The 20308-nt window shown below is 36.5% G+C and overlaps 1 protein-coding gene across 3 annotated transcripts; it reads right to left on the reverse strand.

The window, feature by feature from the left end:
* Positions 1-11468: 11468 nt before the first annotated feature.
* On the reverse strand, positions 11469-20084 carry LOC105058606 (oligouridylate-binding protein 1B). Of its 3 annotated transcripts, XM_010941581.4 has the most exons (13): positions 19770-20084; positions 18384-18445; positions 17911-18013; positions 16737-16813; positions 16559-16620; positions 16363-16450; positions 16081-16156; positions 15961-15991; positions 15547-15666; positions 13735-13820; positions 13335-13508; positions 12805-12884; positions 11469-11992 (listed from the first exon to the last, which is right to left on the reverse strand). In XM_010941581.4, exons 1-13 carry the CDS (start codon positions 19881-19883, stop codon positions 11866-11868), a joined length of 1200 nt encoding a protein of 399 aa, XP_010939883.1. In that variant the 5' UTR covers positions 19884-20084; the 3' UTR covers positions 11469-11865. The 3 variants fall into 3 exon arrangements, with proteins under 3 accessions (XP_010939883.1, XP_010939882.1, XP_010939881.1); XM_010941580.4 differs by lacking the exon at positions 12805-12884 and having other exon boundaries at positions 13735-13817; positions 19770-20081; XM_010941579.4 differs by lacking the exon at positions 12805-12884 and having other exon boundaries at positions 19770-20081.
* Between the last annotated feature and the right edge of the window lie 224 nt (positions 20085-20308).

Raw genomic sequence — 20308 nt, forward strand, 5'->3', positions numbered from 1 at the left:
ATTCTGTGACTCCTCACTAGGATACTTTGGCTCAAAATTTTGCTGAATTAAAACACAATGATGCATCATCTCAATTTTATTTGGAGCAGTCAATCCCATCTTGACTCGCACTCAGACTTCGCAAGTACTTGACTGTATCCAAAAATCTTCCATCATCGAATTAAAAATTTGAGTAGTCGGCACCAAAGCATAGTGAGTTGCTTGCAAGTCACCGAGACAGTCTCAGGTCCGAGGGATAATATACCCATATCCCATCAGAGTAGCTCCCGACAGCAGAGCGCTCTGAAAGTGATCACGCTCAGTGAAATGTACTCTTACATATCATCCGTATGCCATACCCGTGTCACCACACATCTTGGTTAAGAGGAAACCAACTAATGTAGCATACAACGATCTATACTCGATATAATTATCGTTCTTGTGATAATTGTATCATTTGATCGGAGCAGATTTAAGAACCACATGATAAATCCTCCTTTATCATTTTGATAGTAATTCTAAGGACTTCATCATAACATGAGTTCTATTTTGAAAGATATATTTCTTATGATGAATCTGCCAGATAACATTTATCATCTTATAATTCGTATATTTGTATGGAACATAATCATCTACAACCTAGATGATTGACTTTAGGACATATTTTTCAATAACTTTCACTTGGACTAAAGTCAATCAGATCGATATCAAATACCATCTTCTATTTTAAATCATTGAACTTTTAGATCCAATTGCTCTAGTCAATGGATCGATCAAGTTCTCTTTTGATCGATCTTCCTAAGGTCGACTTTATTTCGATCTTATCGAACAAGTTGATTGTAATGCAAAAAGTATTTGGTTCACAGATGGAACATTAATTCTTCAGCTTGAGCTATGGCTCCATACTGCTGTCAATACAGAAAGACTGGACCATCAATGGAGAGTGCCACTCCATGCTCGCTGATGAATTTTCATAATCAAACAACTTCTTTACCAGCATCAAATGCTGCAAAGAACTCTGTATCACAAATAAAATTGGCTACTAACTATGCATGGAACTTTTCCAGCATGTCGCTCATCCTTTTAGGATAAAAATACAATCTGACACAACTTTGTCATTTCCATCCGACTAAAAACTGAAATCAGTATTCCATAGGTTTTAAGTCAGATTCTTCATAAATGAACCATTGGTCCTTAGTATTTCATAAATATTTAAGAATGGTTCTCATAACCTTCCAAATCTTTATGAAAACAGAGATGACAACTAAGCTTTTATTCTCTGTAATGTAGGGATGTCATTTCCGATTAAAGAATTTCATCCAAATAGTATAAAGAATGATTTTATAGAACTATTAGTCTATTTGTACACACAGGATTCTACTTCATTCTTAATGAAACCATATATTCAAAATATATATTCTAACTCTAAGAAGCTTATTCAATCTGAATGGACTTGAGGATTGTCACAAGAAACTGTCTCGTCATAGTCAACACTATAACTTTGATAAAATCCTTTGGCAATCAGATAGAATTAATAGGTCTCCATCTTTCCATCTGCGCCTCTTATCCATCTAAAATTCAATCACACTTTATGGATCTTATCCCTTCAAGTAAACTAACGAATGTCCATACATCGTTAATCTTTATGGACTTCATTTCAGATTTAATGGCTCCAAACCACTTCTCAATGTTAGATTTCTGTATTGCATCCGTATGGAAGATCAAATCTCCATCTCAACCTAGAAATCAAAATATTTGTTTTATTGATACGGTACTCTACTGTATCTATTCAAAGATGCTTTACATCGGGTTTCGAATTTGATTTAATCAACTCCGGTTCTGTTGGTTTGCGTCAGAGTTGGTTCTTCTACCTATCAAGCTTGCTCTTAACGGCATCAGTTCTTCATCAAAAAATTTTTTTTCAAAAAGAATACCTTAAGATTCATGAACATCTCATGTCCATCAAAAGGTAGAATAAATATCTTTAGATAATATTTATCAGACCAAGATTCAAGCTAATCGATTTGTAAATATTTCACACAAATTCAACACCCCGAATCCTAAGGTAAGAAGTATCGAATTACTCAAGTCCATATCTCATATGGAGTTTTAGTATCGATTTACTCGGAGCATTCTCGAGCACATATCAAGTAGTCTCTAAAACCTAAGATAGACCAGCAAATCTCATAATGGATCGAACAATGTCTAACAAGATTCAATTCTCCTTTTCAGACATCTTTTTAAATAGTGATGTCTCAGGAGAGGTCCATTAAAGAGAATCTAATTTTTTCAAGACATGTCAAAACTTTTTGTAAAATATTCACTTCATCAGTAAAACCGATGAATTCTAATACTCTTTACAGTTCGTTTTTCTACCTCATTACAGAATCATTTGAACATTTCAATTGATTTAGATTTATGCTTTATAAGCAAGATACACCATACCAAGATAGGTCGTCAGAGATTTAATAAAGTAGTAAACCCTCTTCTGGCATTAATATTCATGAGTATAAATACATCAATATGTACCATAACATAGAACATCGCTGGCGTATTCACCCTTTCTAATAAAAGATGAATAAGTCAACGATACCAAAAATAGACTTCAATGAATTGTCTAATCTAGAATCTAGTCAGATGTGTATTTTACACTAACAGGCTATGACAATGAGTTTATGTCATTTTCAATTATCTACTCATTATTGTAGTATCATTCACAATGATATTGCAATAATCATACTTATTAACACTATCAATAAGATTAGACAAAAATGACAATCACTTAAAATGACATCTTTAGGTTGAAAATAAATTCGATGATTCCTAATGTTAAGATTGAATAGACTTTCATATCTTGCATTTAGAAATCTCTTGCCATTTTCAAACCTTCTACTATCCTAAAGTCTTTTACAATCATTTGCAAACATGACTTGCACTATCAGTATCCTATATCCAGATAGTAGTATTACTAATAGAGAAACTTCAAAGAATTATCATATAACTATCTTGATCAATAATCATTTACTGATTTTCTTTTAAGCTTGTTTAGGTCAGCCTGAGATTTCTTGATCAATTTGCTCAAAAACTATATTCAACTTCTGATACTGACTATCGAATTAGATCTGATAATATTTTCACTGTCTAGCAGTAAAAAGAGATACTATTTTTCAGTCATTTTTGAAAAAAAATAATTGACCTATTAGTATATGAATTATTTTAAGGCTAAAGACTTGAACTTTAGTCTAAAGGTTCTCCACTATTTTATACGAATTGGTGGCCTCTACTTCCAATTCAAGAATTACTTTAATTCCTTAGCGGGTGCTAGAATCCACACAGACTACATTCAGGTCCGAGTGTGACTCGACTAACCCTAGTGCATCCATGGTAGGTTCACAACCAATTGCTTCTCAAATAATTTCTAGCAATCAGATTTTGCCCCAGGCATTCCTTCAGCAGGCATGTGGCACCTCCACTGAAAATTTTGATTAGGTCCAACCATTAGCATGATAATATCAAGCGATCCAACAAAACAGATGTCCAGATCTGAGTGTGGCTCGGCCAATCTGAGCATTGGTCTGAAGGTACAACAAGATGGTCATATAATGGATGATAATTTCAATACGTAACAGACACCAGGTGTGTGGCACCTCCAATGCCTATTTGAAATATTGACTCATTATCACCACCTTAATGGAGGCTATGATCTAGTTATCCCCATAACTAGCTCATTTTATAGACCTAATAATTTAGAAGATTTGGTTAATATATCTTAGAGGACATCAGTCGACCTATAAGTTATAATCCTCCCACTGACTTTATCAAGATATAGAAGGATTGGTGACTAGTGGGTCCAACCGACATGTCGTAGATCCTCCCACTAACTTTACCAAGCATGAGAAAGATTAGAGACAATTGGTCAGGACCTAAATCGTCATATTGATTAACCTTAACAACATGGGTCAACTCGAATCACCTAGCGAACTAATCAGCCTAATAACTCGGGCTCAACTTTTGAGCCTGAATCAAGATCCATTTATTTTGATCAAAGATATTGACTCAATCAATTACAACTATTATTTTTGATCTAGAATATCCTTGATCTAATCTAAATCAACTATTAGTTAGATTGGATCAACTATTCTTTTTAGTCCATTAAGTTTTGATTCTAACCTCAGGTCTAACCCAATTAAAAGGATCTGATTTGAGCTAACCCATGCCTCATTTTTTATGCAATTCATTAGATCTTTAATACAATTCTAGATCTAAAATATATTTTTTAATTCTTAATTAAGTATAGCATCAACATGGGTTAAGTTATGAAATAATTTCTTATATAAATCTTTTACATTAAATCATAAAATCTTTTAGATCAAATCTAAATTTTATAATTTTCAATCAAAGTAATTTTGATTAATCAAATTAGATGTAACTAGTTTCTTCGTAACTTGTATCACATACAACAACACTTAGGATTTCAAGATCTAGGATTTTGCAAAAAAAAAGTTTTCTCTTTTCGCTTTCTTCTTCATGGGACTCACAGTGGCACCCCTACAGCCATAAGAGCACCAAATTGAATGAAAAGAGAGGGTCATGTAATCCTACTTGTTCCTATGACGGACGGCCTGATGATTACCAATCTGAGTACTTTGCTACTCAGAACATCTAATCTAATTTACATATCATATATGCAAAAATTTAGATCAAATCTAAAGTTGTATTAGATCTGATTTTACATCAAATCATATCTAAAATCAGATCATAAACATCTCATGTATTGCTAAATTTAGATTTCAACTCTACATACATATATTTTATGTCATAATGAACTTTCGCCTGATACTATTTGAAGGAAAGTGCGTGGGTGATGTGCATGCATTTTAAAAATTTTATAGCAGAATATACATAGATTAAATAATTTAATCTATAATGCATGCATAGATCAAATCTAAATACCATACAGATCTATGACATAAACTAATATACATGTATAACATCTGAAATCTAAAATTCAGTAAGTATAGAACATATCTAAGTGTAATTAGATCATATCTAATTCATATTTAGATTATATCTAAAAATTAATTAAATCAAAATCTCATATCTGAGCGCGGTAGTAGATCACCACATCTAAAATTCATGATAGATAGTTTTTGATGATGCTTGACAGCCGCATACACGTCCGACCTCTACAGGTATCCACACGAAGTCCTTGTGCTGATCGATCTCTCCGGGAGTGCTAGCTCCCAAGACACCATTCTTTGGCTGATCTAAGAGAACATGATGGAGATAAAAAATAAGGAGACTCTCTCCTTTTCTTTTGGATCCATGCATCTGATCTCTACAATAGAGATCAAGAGAAGAACTCTTTCTTCTCAATTTTTCATGCATAAGAGAGAACTTTCTCTCTTTCTTTCACGCCCTTAAGAAAATTTTCTTCTATGATTTTCTATGATAAAATCAGATCTAATCTAATTTTTCATACTGAAAATTACATAAAATCTTGAGATCTAGAAAAATCCAAAAGAGGGATCCAAGAGAAAACCGTTCTTCTCTTTTCTTCTCCTTTTTCTTCTTGATCAGAACTCAAGAAACCCAAAGCCCTATCAGATTTTTTTGGTATTTCTTTTTAAATTCTCATATTGAAAATTAGATCTAATTTAATTTTTATTTTGAAAAAAAATAAAAAAAAATCTAGAAGAAGAACTCCTTCAACTGCGCACAAAAAGAAGATCTATCTTCTTCTTTGATCTAAAACTTCAAGAATCCCAAACCCAAACTAGATTTTTTTTATATTTTTCTCTAAATCCATATGTTAAAAATAAATCTAATCTGATTTTTATTTTGAAAAAAAAAATTAAAAAAAAATCTGAAGAAGAACTTCTTCTTCAAGATGCACGCAAGAAAGAAGACCCTTCTTCTTCCTTGATCTTTCTCTCCTTGGGAAGAACTTTTTTATCCAATTTTTTTTTATAACTAGTAGAAAAAACTCTCTTTGATATCCAAAAATCAACAAAAAAAGATCAAAAAAAAATACCAAGAAGAAGAGGGGAAAGTGGATGTTGCGAGAGGGATCTTGGGGCATCCAACTCTTGGATGCCCCCTCCAATTGTTTTAGGCGTTCAAAGGATGAGATGGGATGCCTCTTTGTTTTCCACAGAGGAAGAGAGGGGTGCAGCATGTTATGGGCGTAAGGAATTATTACGGTGAAAAGTGGGGAGTGGAGAATATATCACATGGGGTGTTTTAGTTGGTTAAGTCCTATTCCACATAGGATTCAAGATCTTGATCAAATTTTAACTAATTCTTGAATCCAATTCTAATCAATTTAAAATTAGTTATAACAAACTAACTAATTGGGTCCTAGCCCAATTATGAATCCAATTAGGCCCAATTAAATTGAAAATTAGTTAGATTAAAACTCCATTGATTCAAAAAATGATTCTTGATTGCGATAAAGAAGCTATTTGATAATAGGGCTTGATCCAATCAAGCCCATTATCAAATGGCATTTGATTAAATCAAAACTATTATCCAATAGGATTAGATCCAATCCAAGCCTACATAAAAATAATTTCATATTTATGCATCCCTAAGATCAATTGGAATAAGTTCTGTATTCAATAGGACTGCATCCAATTAATCCAAATCAATCTAATTGAATCCAATTCAATTAAAACTAATCCAATCCTATTGCTCAATCAAATTGAGCCAATTAACAATCATATTATTAATTATTCTCTAATTTACTAACCATTAGTAAATAATTATTATAATCTTTACATAGGATTAATCATCAATCAAATTGATAATTAAATCCTTCAACGATTCATAATCGTCGATCAGCCATTTATCAGACAGGTACTTCTATTTGTGTGATCCCATAGGTTCGAACCTAAACGGTAGCATAAGAAAATTCTTGTACTAATCGATGTAACCATCTAGCAATGGATCCGATGTCGGATAGGCCGAATGTATGCTAGCAACATTCTAAACCCATGTGGATATAGTTACTATATAATTCATCCTTTGATACTTTATGCTCAGGATAATTTGGTTTAAACTGTCAACCCTAGAAGATGGTCCACATTGTGTATCAACCTCAAAAATTCTGTGACTTCTCACTAGGATACTTTGATCAAAATTTTGCTGAATTGAAACACAATGATGCATCATCTCTAATTTTATTGGAGCGGTCAATCCCATCTTGACTCGCACTCAGACTTCACAAGTACTTGACTATATCCAAAAATCTTCCATCATCGAATTAAAATTGGATAGTTCGGCACCAAAGTACAGTGAGTTACTTGTAAGTCACCAAGCAGTCCAGATCCGAGGACACATATACCCATATCCCATCAGACAACTTCTGATAGCAGAGTACTCCGAAAGTGATCACGCTCAGTGAAATGTACTCTTACATATCACTAGTATGCCATACCCGTGTCACCATATATTTTAGTTAAGAGGACAACCAACTAATATAGCATACAATGATCTATACTCGATATAATTATTATCCTTGTGACAATTGTATCATTTGATCACAAGCAGGATTTAAGAACCACATGATAAATCCTCTTTATCATTTTGTAGTAGTTCTAAGGACTTCATCATAATATATAGTTCTATTTTGGAAGATATATTCTTATGATGAATCTGCTAGATAAATTTATCATTTTATAATTTGTATACTTGTATGGAACATAATCATCTACAACCTAATGATTGGCTTTAGATACATTTTCCAAAACAAGATCGATGTTATTGATGTCAGTGCTAGTGTGATGAAGCAATCTCGATAAAAAGTAGAATGACAAAATATGATCCGATCCACCAATCCGATCCACATTTATCCGTTATAAACAGTTTGAATTTGACTTAAGCAGATCAACCTATTTAACTCATTTATTAAACAAGTCGGATTTGAGTTTAAATTTCTCAATCTATCTAATTTGTTTAATCCATTTATCTCGTTTATGATTTTTATTTAAAATTATTTGGGCCTGTGGCCCATGGACTCTTGGTAAAATTTAAGCAGTCCACCTAAATTTTGGTCCATTCTGCGGTGATCCACGTATCTATTTTTTTGTTCCATCACCATCCTTTTTCTCTTCTATCTCTCCAAAACCCTAAGTTCTCACCTCCCCACCCTCCCAAATGCCACCTCTGTCTCTCCAAACCCCTCCAATCCTAATCCCACTCCCTTCTCTCTCACCAAAATCCTGTCTACTTCTCCCTATGCTCCTCCTCCCCAAATCCCTCCCTGCTTTCCATCTCTTTGTGGCACTTTCTGCCGATTTTCCCCATCCGCACCTCTGCCTCATCTGATAGTGTTGCTGCCTCCCCCGTCGCACCGTCAGCTCATCGTGGTAGGGCACAACCTTAAAGCCCCTGGCCGTCGATTGCCCCAACAGAGAAGGCCATCAGGCGGCAGCGTTGAGGGCCCGAGCAAGGCCGATGAAGATCCGGTCGGTGGTGGTGCCCGCAAGGGCAAGGACAATGCCCAACGGGTAGAGAATCAAACATGGGGCCCTGGAAAGTGCCATGCGACACTGCCGAAGAGAGCAGACAATGGCGAGCGTGATGACGACGAAGCGATGACTGGAGAGAGGATGATTTTCAGGATGATCGGAGAGTCGAAAGATCTGCAGCTTCGTGCCATCTGGGTGCTGCTCCCCTCCCTCGATCATGCCCTCGTGAGCCGCTGCAGATGCTCTCCAACACGTCTGAACGAGCTCCCGACTGCGGTCGGGATGAAAATCTGGAGATCTCCACCTGAACGAGCTCGCAGCAAAGGTGAGAAACCCTCTCGCCCTCTTCGATCTCTTTCTTGTCCTCTCCGATCATCGCTGGTTTTTTTTTTTAAATAGGCGAGGACAGAGTAGAGGGGGGTCGGGCCGAGGAGCAGAGGGACGAGCACACAGCGATGCCGACGAGGGGGAGGGGCGGGCCACAATCGGGCCAAGAGCGTGGTGAGCCGTAGAGATTAGAGATAGAGGTGAGAAGCCAATTTTTATTTTTTTATTTTTTAAATAGATCAAAATTATTTTTTTTAATTGGTTATGAATATAAACAGATTAAATGGGTCGAGTCAAATAACCTATTTATTAAATAGATCAGATTCAAGTTTCAATATCTGATCTGTTTAATAAATAGGTTAGGTTCATGTTTGGATATTTTTGATCTGATCCGCATTTGATCTGATCTATTTGTGATCCGACCGACCCAATTGCCACCCTTAGCAAAAAATGACATCGAAAATAGTGGTATCAAGGGTGACGAGGTTGGATGCATTCATAGGTGGCAATGACCTAGGTATCGACAGAACGAAGTTGAGGGTTTGATTATTTTTTATTTTTTCTCTCTCGATAGTTGTCAGTATTCTCCCATTAGGAGTGAGTTTGTTGGATTCTTTAGTAGTATATTCTTGATTAACTTGATCAAGAACTTGCTCTTCCCGTAGGTGATCATCAATTGAGCAACTAGTCCTCCATAAGTTCACACATCCTACCTCCCAACTGAGAATCAAAATATGGGGTAGGAGCTTCTCCAATTTGTCATGCCATATAACATCATCGACAAGTGGAACTTTTGGAGGAAGACCTTGTGCTCTTGTTGGAAGAGGTGCTCAATGTATCAATGTTTGGATTGACCGTGATGACGGAGGCTTGAAACTTGAAAAGGAAGATGATAAGCTCTTGCTTTCAGATTGCATAAATCTTGCCCTTCTCCATTTTAAATTTTAGCCCTCCAACTTTCCACATATTTTCACTTTTTGTCTTCCTCTAAAGACCACATTCAATGTAAAGCAGCATAAACCAAATGAGAAAAACTTGATTTCTCTCCCCAGATTCTTTCCATTCTTTCTCAATCCAAATGAGAGCAAAACAATATAAGAAATGACTCCAACATTTTGTTATGTCCATGGTTCTTTTTTTCAACCAGCATTAAATTTTTAGAGAAGAATGAGGATTAAATTTTAGTATATTAGGTCTTTCTATTTCACTTTGGAATCGGAATCGAAATAAGACACCTCCCAACTAAAGTTATTCATTTCCATTTTAATTCCAGACCCTAACTCCCACGGTCCAAATAATCAATGCGATGCCCTGATGAGAGGAGGAGATTCTACAGTTAAAACCATGTAGTTGAATGAGACCGGGACAGCTAAATAAAGAAATCTGCGGCAACTAATTCAAGTTTTTATGGATAACTCAACTAAGCCGATTTAAAAGACAATTTTCCTAATCGTTTAAAGCCCGGAGAGTTTTAGAAGCTCTCTCCAGCAAATACGGTAAATTGAGTGGATAGCGTACTGGGTTATCCAAACAGATCCATAAGAAAATATTCTATAATTCTGGCGCCAAATGATCAAACAAGCCCCAGAACAAGGGTGTCCCAAGCTGCACAGAAGTTAGATTCGTATAAAGATTATTACGTTAATAATTACTATGATTAAGAATATTAATAATATTAATTTTAAAATATTAATTAGAGCACTAATTTGGAAAACTGATTTCTCACTAAGGGAATGACCGATACCGTTATAAAGCTATTTCAAGCCTGAGAACATCGCTGGAATGATTGCCAAAGTAATTAGACTGGATTAGAGCCCATACCAATAACGTTGTTTAATCACCGTCTACCGATTATAGCCGCACTTCTAATCAATCCCTTTTACCAAGTCCCATTAGCGACCCTGTTTACATATTCACCAAATTAATGACTTTTATATTCAAATTTGCTTTTATTAATGCTGAAACAATCATGCAGAACGGACTAACAGAAACAACCGTACTTCGGAATGCCACCCTCTCACAAGAATGGAGCTGCGTTCGACGCTCGAGAATAAATTTAACCAACACTAGATACAACAACCAAGATCTTCATTTTAAGTCCAAGCACGCATCACACCAGGCTGTAAACCAAACCTCAATTCTTAACTAAAACAAACAAGCTCCAGAAAAACCATCATGAAACAAAACATAAACCTTGCTAGTAGCTCTCCTCTATAGATCAGGGCATGTAAGAGAATCACACAACCGAAAGATCGAGGCCGAAAAATGTCTACACGACGTCAAACGGAGAAGCCTTGGCTGATCATAGAACTTTAAACAACCCGGGCACGTTCCTGCAACCCTCATGGAGCGCTCCTACAGAGAGAACACGAGGCTGATACAAGCCTCAAATTAATATTAAAATCATGCAGAGCCCCGAACAAGGCACGCGATATCGTCAATCACAGCTTCTCAAATTGCAGGAATTTAATTAGAGAATGCGATGCTAACTCCAGTACTTTTTTTTTTTCATTCCATAATACTGCTTTTGTACTCGTCACCACCACTACCAGGTGAAATCAGAAAGAACAGAAGATAATGATCCAGCATAACTCTTTTACAAAAAGGTAATCTTGTACCAGCAAACTAAAAGACAAGGACATTGAACCCCTCAGGGTTCAAGAAACAAAAACCAAATAAGCAAAGGAGAAATGATAAAACAAGAGTTCCCCGATTAATTTTTATCATCCCTACAAGCACTCCACATATATGTCTACATTAAAATATATCCGTACAATCACAAAAGCATGCAGGGGGAACAGCACAACCAAATAAAGACATAATAGAAGATTTTAAGGTATGGAAGAAAGTAGAAAGCAGCAGACAAGCAAAAAAAAACAAAGTAACTTGAAGATACCCAGGGCAACATAAGCCTAGTGGGGAGAATCGAACGATAACTAGTAATACATGAGCTGTTGTGCTGCACTAACGTTCTGGAACCCGCCATCATAGATCGCCTGGCTAGCTCCAGCACCCATTCCCATTGCAGCTTGCTTCAGGGCATGCTGACCCTGGGCATGCATCAATGCCTGGCTGGAACCCATCTTACTCAATGCCAGGGAACGCTCATAGACCAAGAGGTCGGTTGCTGAGATTCCAGGGAAGGGAGCTGCTGCAGGAGGGGGCAACGGATTTGAGACCGTCCCGGGTGGAGTGGGTTTGCTGCCCCATGAACACTGCAAAAACAAAGAAAAAATACAATTGAGCAAATAGACAGCACACGCCAAAGGTGATGGCTCCTCTGTCACCGATATTAATATACACTGGAACCAGTAAGTAATAGTTGTGATACAAAGTAAACTCATCACAGATTGCTGTCACATCATTTCATCATTGGAAAGGGGACGATCAGTTCCATGCAGTCATGCAGCCCATTATTGCAGGAGCAACATTGGTTATCCTAATGAACCGATTTTGGCAAATAACAGGCAATATTATCCTGGAAATAAGTGTGCAATAATATGTAATTCAGGTGAGGCCCCTAACCAAAGCCCAACCTACCTGCCTCCGAAAACCTAACTGTGCCAGAGACCACCGAACTTGGACGGGAATTTGAGCTCAAAGACAGAAAAAAAAGGCCCATTCAGTTAGCATTTAAATACTTAATACTACTCCGCAACTGTCGTGCCCCACCTCAGCCAACCCTCAATTAGCAGATGATGAGGATGACAAATAGCAAATCATTGGCTATATAAACCCATTAACTAGCAAATGACCGTCTCTTTCCTCCTCTCTTAATAATATGCTCTTTTTTATCCACCCCTTGTTTATTATTTCGATTAGTTTTTTCCCTATCCAAACACAGATTTTTTCCCCTATCCAGACCATATCTGCAGGTGTACAATTAATATTGATTTGATGCATGTGCAAGGAATAAAACTAGTAAGAACTTTTGCCCTCAACCAAGCAGATTGAAGGAAAAGGATTCATATAGCAGACCCAAATGATGTTTCAAATTAAGGCTCATGTCGAATTGAGCTTTATATACCTATTATCATGAATCGGGCATGTATCAACCAGTCTTAGAACGGCAAGTGCTTCCTGACCTCCAAAAGGAACCAAAAACGGCTGCAAACCATGGTTATGAACTGTCAAAAGTGTTCAAGTTGGCATTTCAGACAAATTAACACCCAAAATCCAAATTTATTGCACCAAAAACTGGGTTGACACCCTCCCAGGACTTTCTTGGGGAAACCCAGCAACTTTGCACCAAACAGGAAGGTGAATTTTCAAACTGAAAATCATATTCACTCATAAGTAGAAATAATCATGATCTCACAAAACACATAACTAAGCCATATTTCCCTTAGCCTCACCATATCCTTCTCTATCGACATATCCACAAGATCTCAGCCTAGACAAATTGAAATCATAAGAAAAAAAGGGAAAGAAAAAGCAAAAATATATTTCCAGAACTCAAAAACCTACGCCTAACCTACACCAATCCATTTCAGCTACATCACAAAAATCTTATTCTCTGCTATCAAAAGACCACTATTCAAAGTAATGAAACTATACCTTGATTGGCTTTCCAGCAAGAATTCGTCCATTTCCCATCTGAATAGCCAGGGCAGCTTCCGCATGGTTACTGTATCTCACAAAACCAAAACCTTTATCCCGTTGTATTCGAACCTCTTCAATCACTCCAGCATCAAGGGCATGGAAAAGGCGGTGGAGATCAAGTTGTGAAACCTGCCATTTATTTGACGTTGAAAACTCAAAAATTAAGTTCAAATCATCAATGATATTGGTAAGTCAAGCCAATCCAGACACATCCAAACCATCATAATATATTGCTCAATTTTGAATACATGCTATTGAAATATAAAAGGAATAGTGTTCAAGGTATCCTTTAAGACAACAGTACAGATTAAACCCTCTTGGGGGGGGGGAGAGAGAGAGGAGAGAGAGAGCTTGCCTCATGTGCAAGGTTGCCCACATAGACAGTTGTGTATTGTGGGTTATTCTCTGGACCATCCTCATATGTATTCTCTTGACCATCTTCTGCACAAGGAAAAATTTGGTAGGTAACACGTTCATACTGAACTGCAAAGATATAATAGAGTTAAAGATATCTGGAAAGTATAAGCTAATTTTAAAATTATCAGTCAATCAAGAACCATATAACCTCAGTAACTGATCATGGAATTAGTTGAATGGACTTCTATTAAAATTATATTAAGTCAAACAAGCCCAAGTGGAATTTATTTCCACAATACAGAATTATTCAGTAAAATGGGTACAACAAAATATTTAATAAACCCTTCTGCAATCAGTAACACCTTTTAACAAAATATCCTATATACAGCACAGGAAGATCAAAGGCAATAGGATAAGATCTTATCCACAAAATAATTGTGGGCTTAAACAGGCTTGGCAGGTACTAGTGTTAGTTTACTCTTTGCATACAACCTTATCCCAAAAACTTTTCAACTAATTTATAAGAAATCATCCAGTCATGCTCCTTTCTTTGCATGCAACTAACAGGCCCAGTTGTTACCATACTGAAATATCAGTTTTATGTGTAATATATGCTAAGTCATAGGAATGCGAGTGAAATATATAAAAAAAATTATTCCAGAAACTAGTGCATTAATAGGGGCCAAAACCACACTTATCCTCAAGGAGATAATTGAGCAAATGGACATTTCAGGTTCCTTGTAGGCAGCACCGTACCAAGACATGGTCAAGGGTGGTAATGATCATGACTTCTTCAAATATTGTTAGATATTAACAAGAATTTTGCATAAACCATTATTAGAACTATATTTATAATTTGAAAATTGGTGCATATACCTGATCACAAATAGACATACTGCTGCATTAGCTTCTCCAGGTCCCCACAAACTTCTGGCCTTTCCAATCAACTACTTCTAATGTTTCACTTCTAATCTTATTCTATTCTAATATATATAGACAAACACGTCTGCATATGTGTGTATGTGTATTACGTATATACTTCTGTATGCATATTAGTTATCAAGCCAAAACTAGCTAAGTCGTCAAAAATAATCAGAAAATTTTCAGCTTGCACCTAGCCTGAAAAAAAATCCAGACAATGGAAGTTTCAAGTTTTACCCAATAGCATACAGAAGTTTCACAATAGCCATGTTAGTTTTGAAGCATATTTTAGTAATATATTGATTCAGATGATTGCACACCAACTTTTTATTATTTAACAAGGTTGTATAGTATAATGTCATCTGTTGCACAATTGAAACAAAATATTTTTACCAGAATAATAGTTTTAAACAACTGCAAGGAAATTGTAAACTAAGTCAAATTCTGACAAATTGTAAACTAGGGAAAAAATTGCAACTTTCTACCAAGAAATTTAAAAATAACAAGTTGAATCCCCCGAGTTCTCAAGAAGTCACATAACTTTAAAAATTGAATTGAACAAGTTGTTTTCATATAACAAATCTTCTAATGCTCAACCGATCACCTGAAAGACAGGTGTGCATACATGCACGCATGATGCATAAACATATATAATGTAAGATCTAACTTCTACAGTTGATGAAAATTGAAAGTTACAAGAAAATGTCCATATAAAATGCTTCTAATATAAAAAAATAAATAATTTTTGCAGTGCAACAGAAGGAAATATGTTACCTCCTGGCCTCAAAAAGACAATCACATCCATCATAAAGCTATATTGCAACACTGTTAAAGAACACACACGCACACACGCCAAAAAAAAGAAAAAAAAGAACACAACAACACTCACCCCCTGATCCATTTGTTAGTTCCACCACACTCTTAGAATCCAAATTTTGTTTGTCCTCATTAGAATTAGCTCCCTTTGTAGCCCAGTTGCAACGGATCTGCCGACTGCCAAGCCACTTACCTGCAAGTTGTAAGCATATACTCAGGAAAATCAAGTTTGCTGTCATCAAATATTATCTTTGGGAGGAGGGGTGGGGCACACACTTCTCACAAAATTGCACAATCATGACAAATTTGTCCCAAGTCCAAGTAAACCTATAAATTTTATAAGTACGACCGAAAACACCCTGCAAGCTTCAATGGCAGTTGCAACATAAATCAACTTTTAAGCTATGACCCAAACAGCACACATGAACGAGAAAAAATTGGGGGGGAAGATGAAAACTAGTACTCTAGTGATAGAAATGCAACATACCAGTTAAATCATTTATGGCACTTTGTGCATCCTGAAAACAGAATAGTCAGGGGTATTTTAATAGCAAAGCAAATCCAGAACACAGGAAGTCTCAAATTGATCATATTTTAACCAATTCACCTGTTGATTTCGGAAAGAAACAAAACCAAACCCTCTTGAGCGGCCAGTCTTTTGGTCCCACATAACCCTAGCATCTCTGCAATATAAACAATAGCTTGAGTGATCTTGCAGATGGGAAGGGACAAACTATTATCAATCATCCACACAGAAAACAAGGTTCTGCACGATTATTCATGTGCATTATGCCATAAAATGTACTTAATTGATCATTAATTAAGCATACAGTAAACAAATACTCCATCAAATTATATAGAACATGCAGGAAGGTCACATGAAGCTCACGAGCAGCTGGGATATACAGAGAAGCATGCAAATAGGGTTGAATCTGTGACTTCAGGGCTAAGGTCACCAACAAAGATGTTATAATGCCCTGCAAATCAATAAAAAAATTTGATATGGTCATTGAAAAAAAAAAATCTGACACTAAGGGGTGAATAAAAAAGGTGAAGGAAACATCAACAAAACAAATTTTTAAAACCTGATGTGTCCTCTCTTTGACCACTGGCATATGCCCAATTAACTTTAATAGGTTGCCCAAACCTGAAAAATTCACACAGTATGAAAATGAAGAGATTGCCCCCCCCCCCCCCCCCACCAAAAAAAAAAAAAAAAAAACACAAGTCATAGCCATCAACACTATAACATATGTTACTTACAGCTGCCTCCCATTGAGTGTTACAATTGCAAGTGCAGCAGATCGTCGGTCATAGTAGTCAACAAAGCCAAAGGATGACTGCAGCAGTAAAATGAAAATTTTAAAGACCATTTTTGACAAACAATTGGACATGGATGGAGTAATAGCACAACAGATGAACAAAATCAAGAAACATAAGTCATAATCAATGCAGAATACAAAAAGCATTTGAAAGACTTACGAACATGCCTAGAAGTTGCATCATAGATGCAATCAGATTAATATACAAAGGCAGTGATATTATGTTGGCAAAAGCTGCTAAACATTGAATCTTAAAGTAATGAATGAGCTAAGTTTGGCTTACGTACATCTGCATGATAGATTCGTTACCGCTGCAGTAAGAAAGCATAGGCTGCTACAGGTACAAATTACACTAACAATCATTTTTCTGCTTGACCAACAAATCCCCCCAAAAAGGATACAAGAATCTAAGTTTTGATCTTCTAATGCCAAACAATTATTTATCTATGCAATCAAACATGTATCATCAATAGCAAACACTAAATAGTTCTCATTGTCCTTTCTTATCAGACAGGTAATAAAAATGAGGATCCAATTTTTCATAATCCATCAGCAGAGAAATAACTGGCCCAATATAAGCAGCGAGTGGAAATTTGTGTAAACAATCCAATTATTGGACAAGAAGATACAAATGAAGAGGTGGACCTATATAGGGTGATAGATAACATCAAATATGTTTTGCTGTGCTTTGAGCAAGCATCCCTCAAAAACACTGCAGTCATTCTTTGAACTGCTGAAGCCTGATAACTGATGCATTACACTAGTCCAGGAACACCCAACAAGAGGATGCAGCAAAATTGCATATGACAAACACATTTCCCATGATCTGCTTAAAGCATAATCAGATGATACTGTTTAGTTTACCATGAACAACATAAAACAAAAGAAAGTAACTCCCTTTCTAACTGACAAAGTACACACACAGTCTTTTGGCATGATGGAGAGCCATTTCAGCATCCTATGAGAGGCAATGCAATCTAGAAAATGCCTTCAATATAGATATGATCATATGAATAACCAGCAGATGTACTAAATAATATATTAGTAATGCAACTGAACTAAAAATGGTGGAACTCGAACTAGGACATCTTAACAAAATATATATATATATATACCTTTTCTTTCCTAATGAGCTTGCATCCTTCAACCGGACCAGTGCTCTGGAAAACCTCTTGGAGAAGTGCTTCGGTGACTTGAAGGTGAATATTGCCAACATACCTGAATTTCTCTCAGAAACAAACCATGGAAAAATTAAGCACCATCGCCAATGAATCAGGGAGGACAGGCTGATAACCATATTGCTGAAAAACATTTTTGAAATTATAGAAGCACGATTTAAAAAACTTACATTGCAAGTTCAAAAATAAACATTGTGGAGCTCTACTAATCTAACCTAGCAATACAGTTTGGAAAAGCCGATCCATCTTCTTGGGATGAGGAAACTTAAACTCAAAAATAGCATGTCAAGCTAACTACTTAAAAATGCATGAACCTAAAAAATGGAGGTACATAAGGACAACTGGCACAATGCATATCAAATTTAAAAATTGGAAAAAAAAAATACAAGGAATGCCCCAACGACACTCACACACTGCGGCATGTACTTGGATCAAATCCAGGAGGCAGATTTCCACTTAGGATTGGCTCTATCTGCAAAAATAAAAGTGTAAAAGAACAAGGAAAAACAAAAAGGAAGCCCCCAGGTAAAAAAATAAAAAATAAAAAAGGTGCCCCTAATGAAAACAAAAAAAAAAAAAAAAAACCACCAAACCTACTAGATAGCAGCAAAAAGAACTAAATAACATGACATGTCGAAAGAAAATCAGCAAACTCCAAACTGAACTACCTAATCTCACTCTTGCACTCTCAATTTACCTACATAAGTGGATGCCATCATGTTAAAACAAGTTTTTTTTAAAAATAATAATAATAATAATAATAATAATAATAATAATAATAACCTTCCTATGTCACAGCATAATCTATGAAAGCATTAAGAACAAAAAAAACCTAAGCCAAAGAAGACACAAAAGTAAAAGATAGTCCTGGAAGTTAACAGACTGCAGCCAAACAGTAGCTAGTAAATTAAAATGTAGAAAATGCTAAAATTAGACCCATATGCTACTACAATCCTCGGTCATTATAAGCTCAAAGAGAATTTCTGCCTTGACACGTGCCATAGCTTGGATATGCATTTTTTTGGGAAAAACTAACTCAGAATTTCTTGAGAAGCTTTTCCGTATTAAAACATATCACTGCAGCATTCAACTGATTTATGGGAATATTGACAAATAATCTTTTGTAGAAAATATATTCATCTGAAATACGATTTTCAGAGAGCAAACCCACTTCGAAGCCTCAATCTACCAAGGGAATAAATTCTGACACCTATCATCCAGATAAAAAGAACCTCATTTTGTGTCTAAATAGAGAAGTCCACCTCAACATAAGAAAAAACACTCAAAAAGAAACATGATGCTCCCATCAAACTCTCGGCCCAAATTCAAGCTGTTCCACAAGCCAAAAATCATATGTTTCTGAAAGAAGAACAAGAATATACCCCCAAAATACAAACAAGGCCACAAATCAATGCAACAAAATGCTAGTTAAAAAATTTAAAAAAACTAATTTTTTCCATCAAACCACACCTCGTACCCAAAACCATAACCATCGAAGAAAAATCACTTGAAGAAACTACCTACAGAAGGAAGCAGCAAGCAAAAAATCAAAATATCCTAAAACAAAAACTCTAATTGCGGAGCCCTATTGAAATCGCCTCCAAAACCCTTAGCGCCAAAGAAAGCCCCTCATTTACCAGAACCATCCGCGGAGAAGGATACCAGACGGCGAAAAACTCTAATCAGAAAACAAATAACGCAAGAAATGGAAGAAAAAAGGCATTTTTAACAAGGAGAACTCGAAATCGACGGCGAACGATCTCAAAGGGAAAGAAAGGGCTTCGATTAGGGAGAACCTGAGGGGCAGCCAAGAGGCCCGGGTGGTGATAAAGGGACTGCTGCTGCTGCTGCTGCTGGAGAAGAGCTTGCTGCATCAAGGCCTGCTGCTGCTTGAGCCTTTGCGGCTGCATTTTTCCTCGCCCTAGGGTTCTTCCGGAGGACGGCAACGGCTCGAATCCGATCGAATCCAAGGGGCGAAGGTTAGGGCTTACAAAGAAAAAAAAAGAGAAAAAAAAGAAAAAGAAAAAGAAAAACCCTCGAAGTCGAGGGGAAAAGGGGGAAGAAGGGGGAGGAAAGGGGACGAGCGAGGGCTCGAGAAAGGGGAAAGGAAGGGTCTGGAAGGTGCGTATTTAACGACAGAGTATATAGGTGGTGGGGGGGGGGGGGGACGGCGAGAGATGTGATCGAAAACTTAGCAGCGGCTCGGAAATATCTCGCATTTCTGCGATATATCGAACTGCTCCCGAAATCGATCCGATCCGCAAATGGAACGGTCTGGAATAAAACGGAGGTTCGGCTGGCCTGGGGTCGAAGAAAACCGAATCGCTTAGCGGGG

Source organism: Elaeis guineensis, chromosome 15, assembly GCF_000442705.2.
Source record: "Elaeis guineensis isolate ETL-2024a chromosome 15, EG11, whole genome shotgun sequence".
Lineage (NCBI taxonomy): Eukaryota > Viridiplantae > Streptophyta > Magnoliopsida > Arecales > Arecaceae > Elaeis > Elaeis guineensis.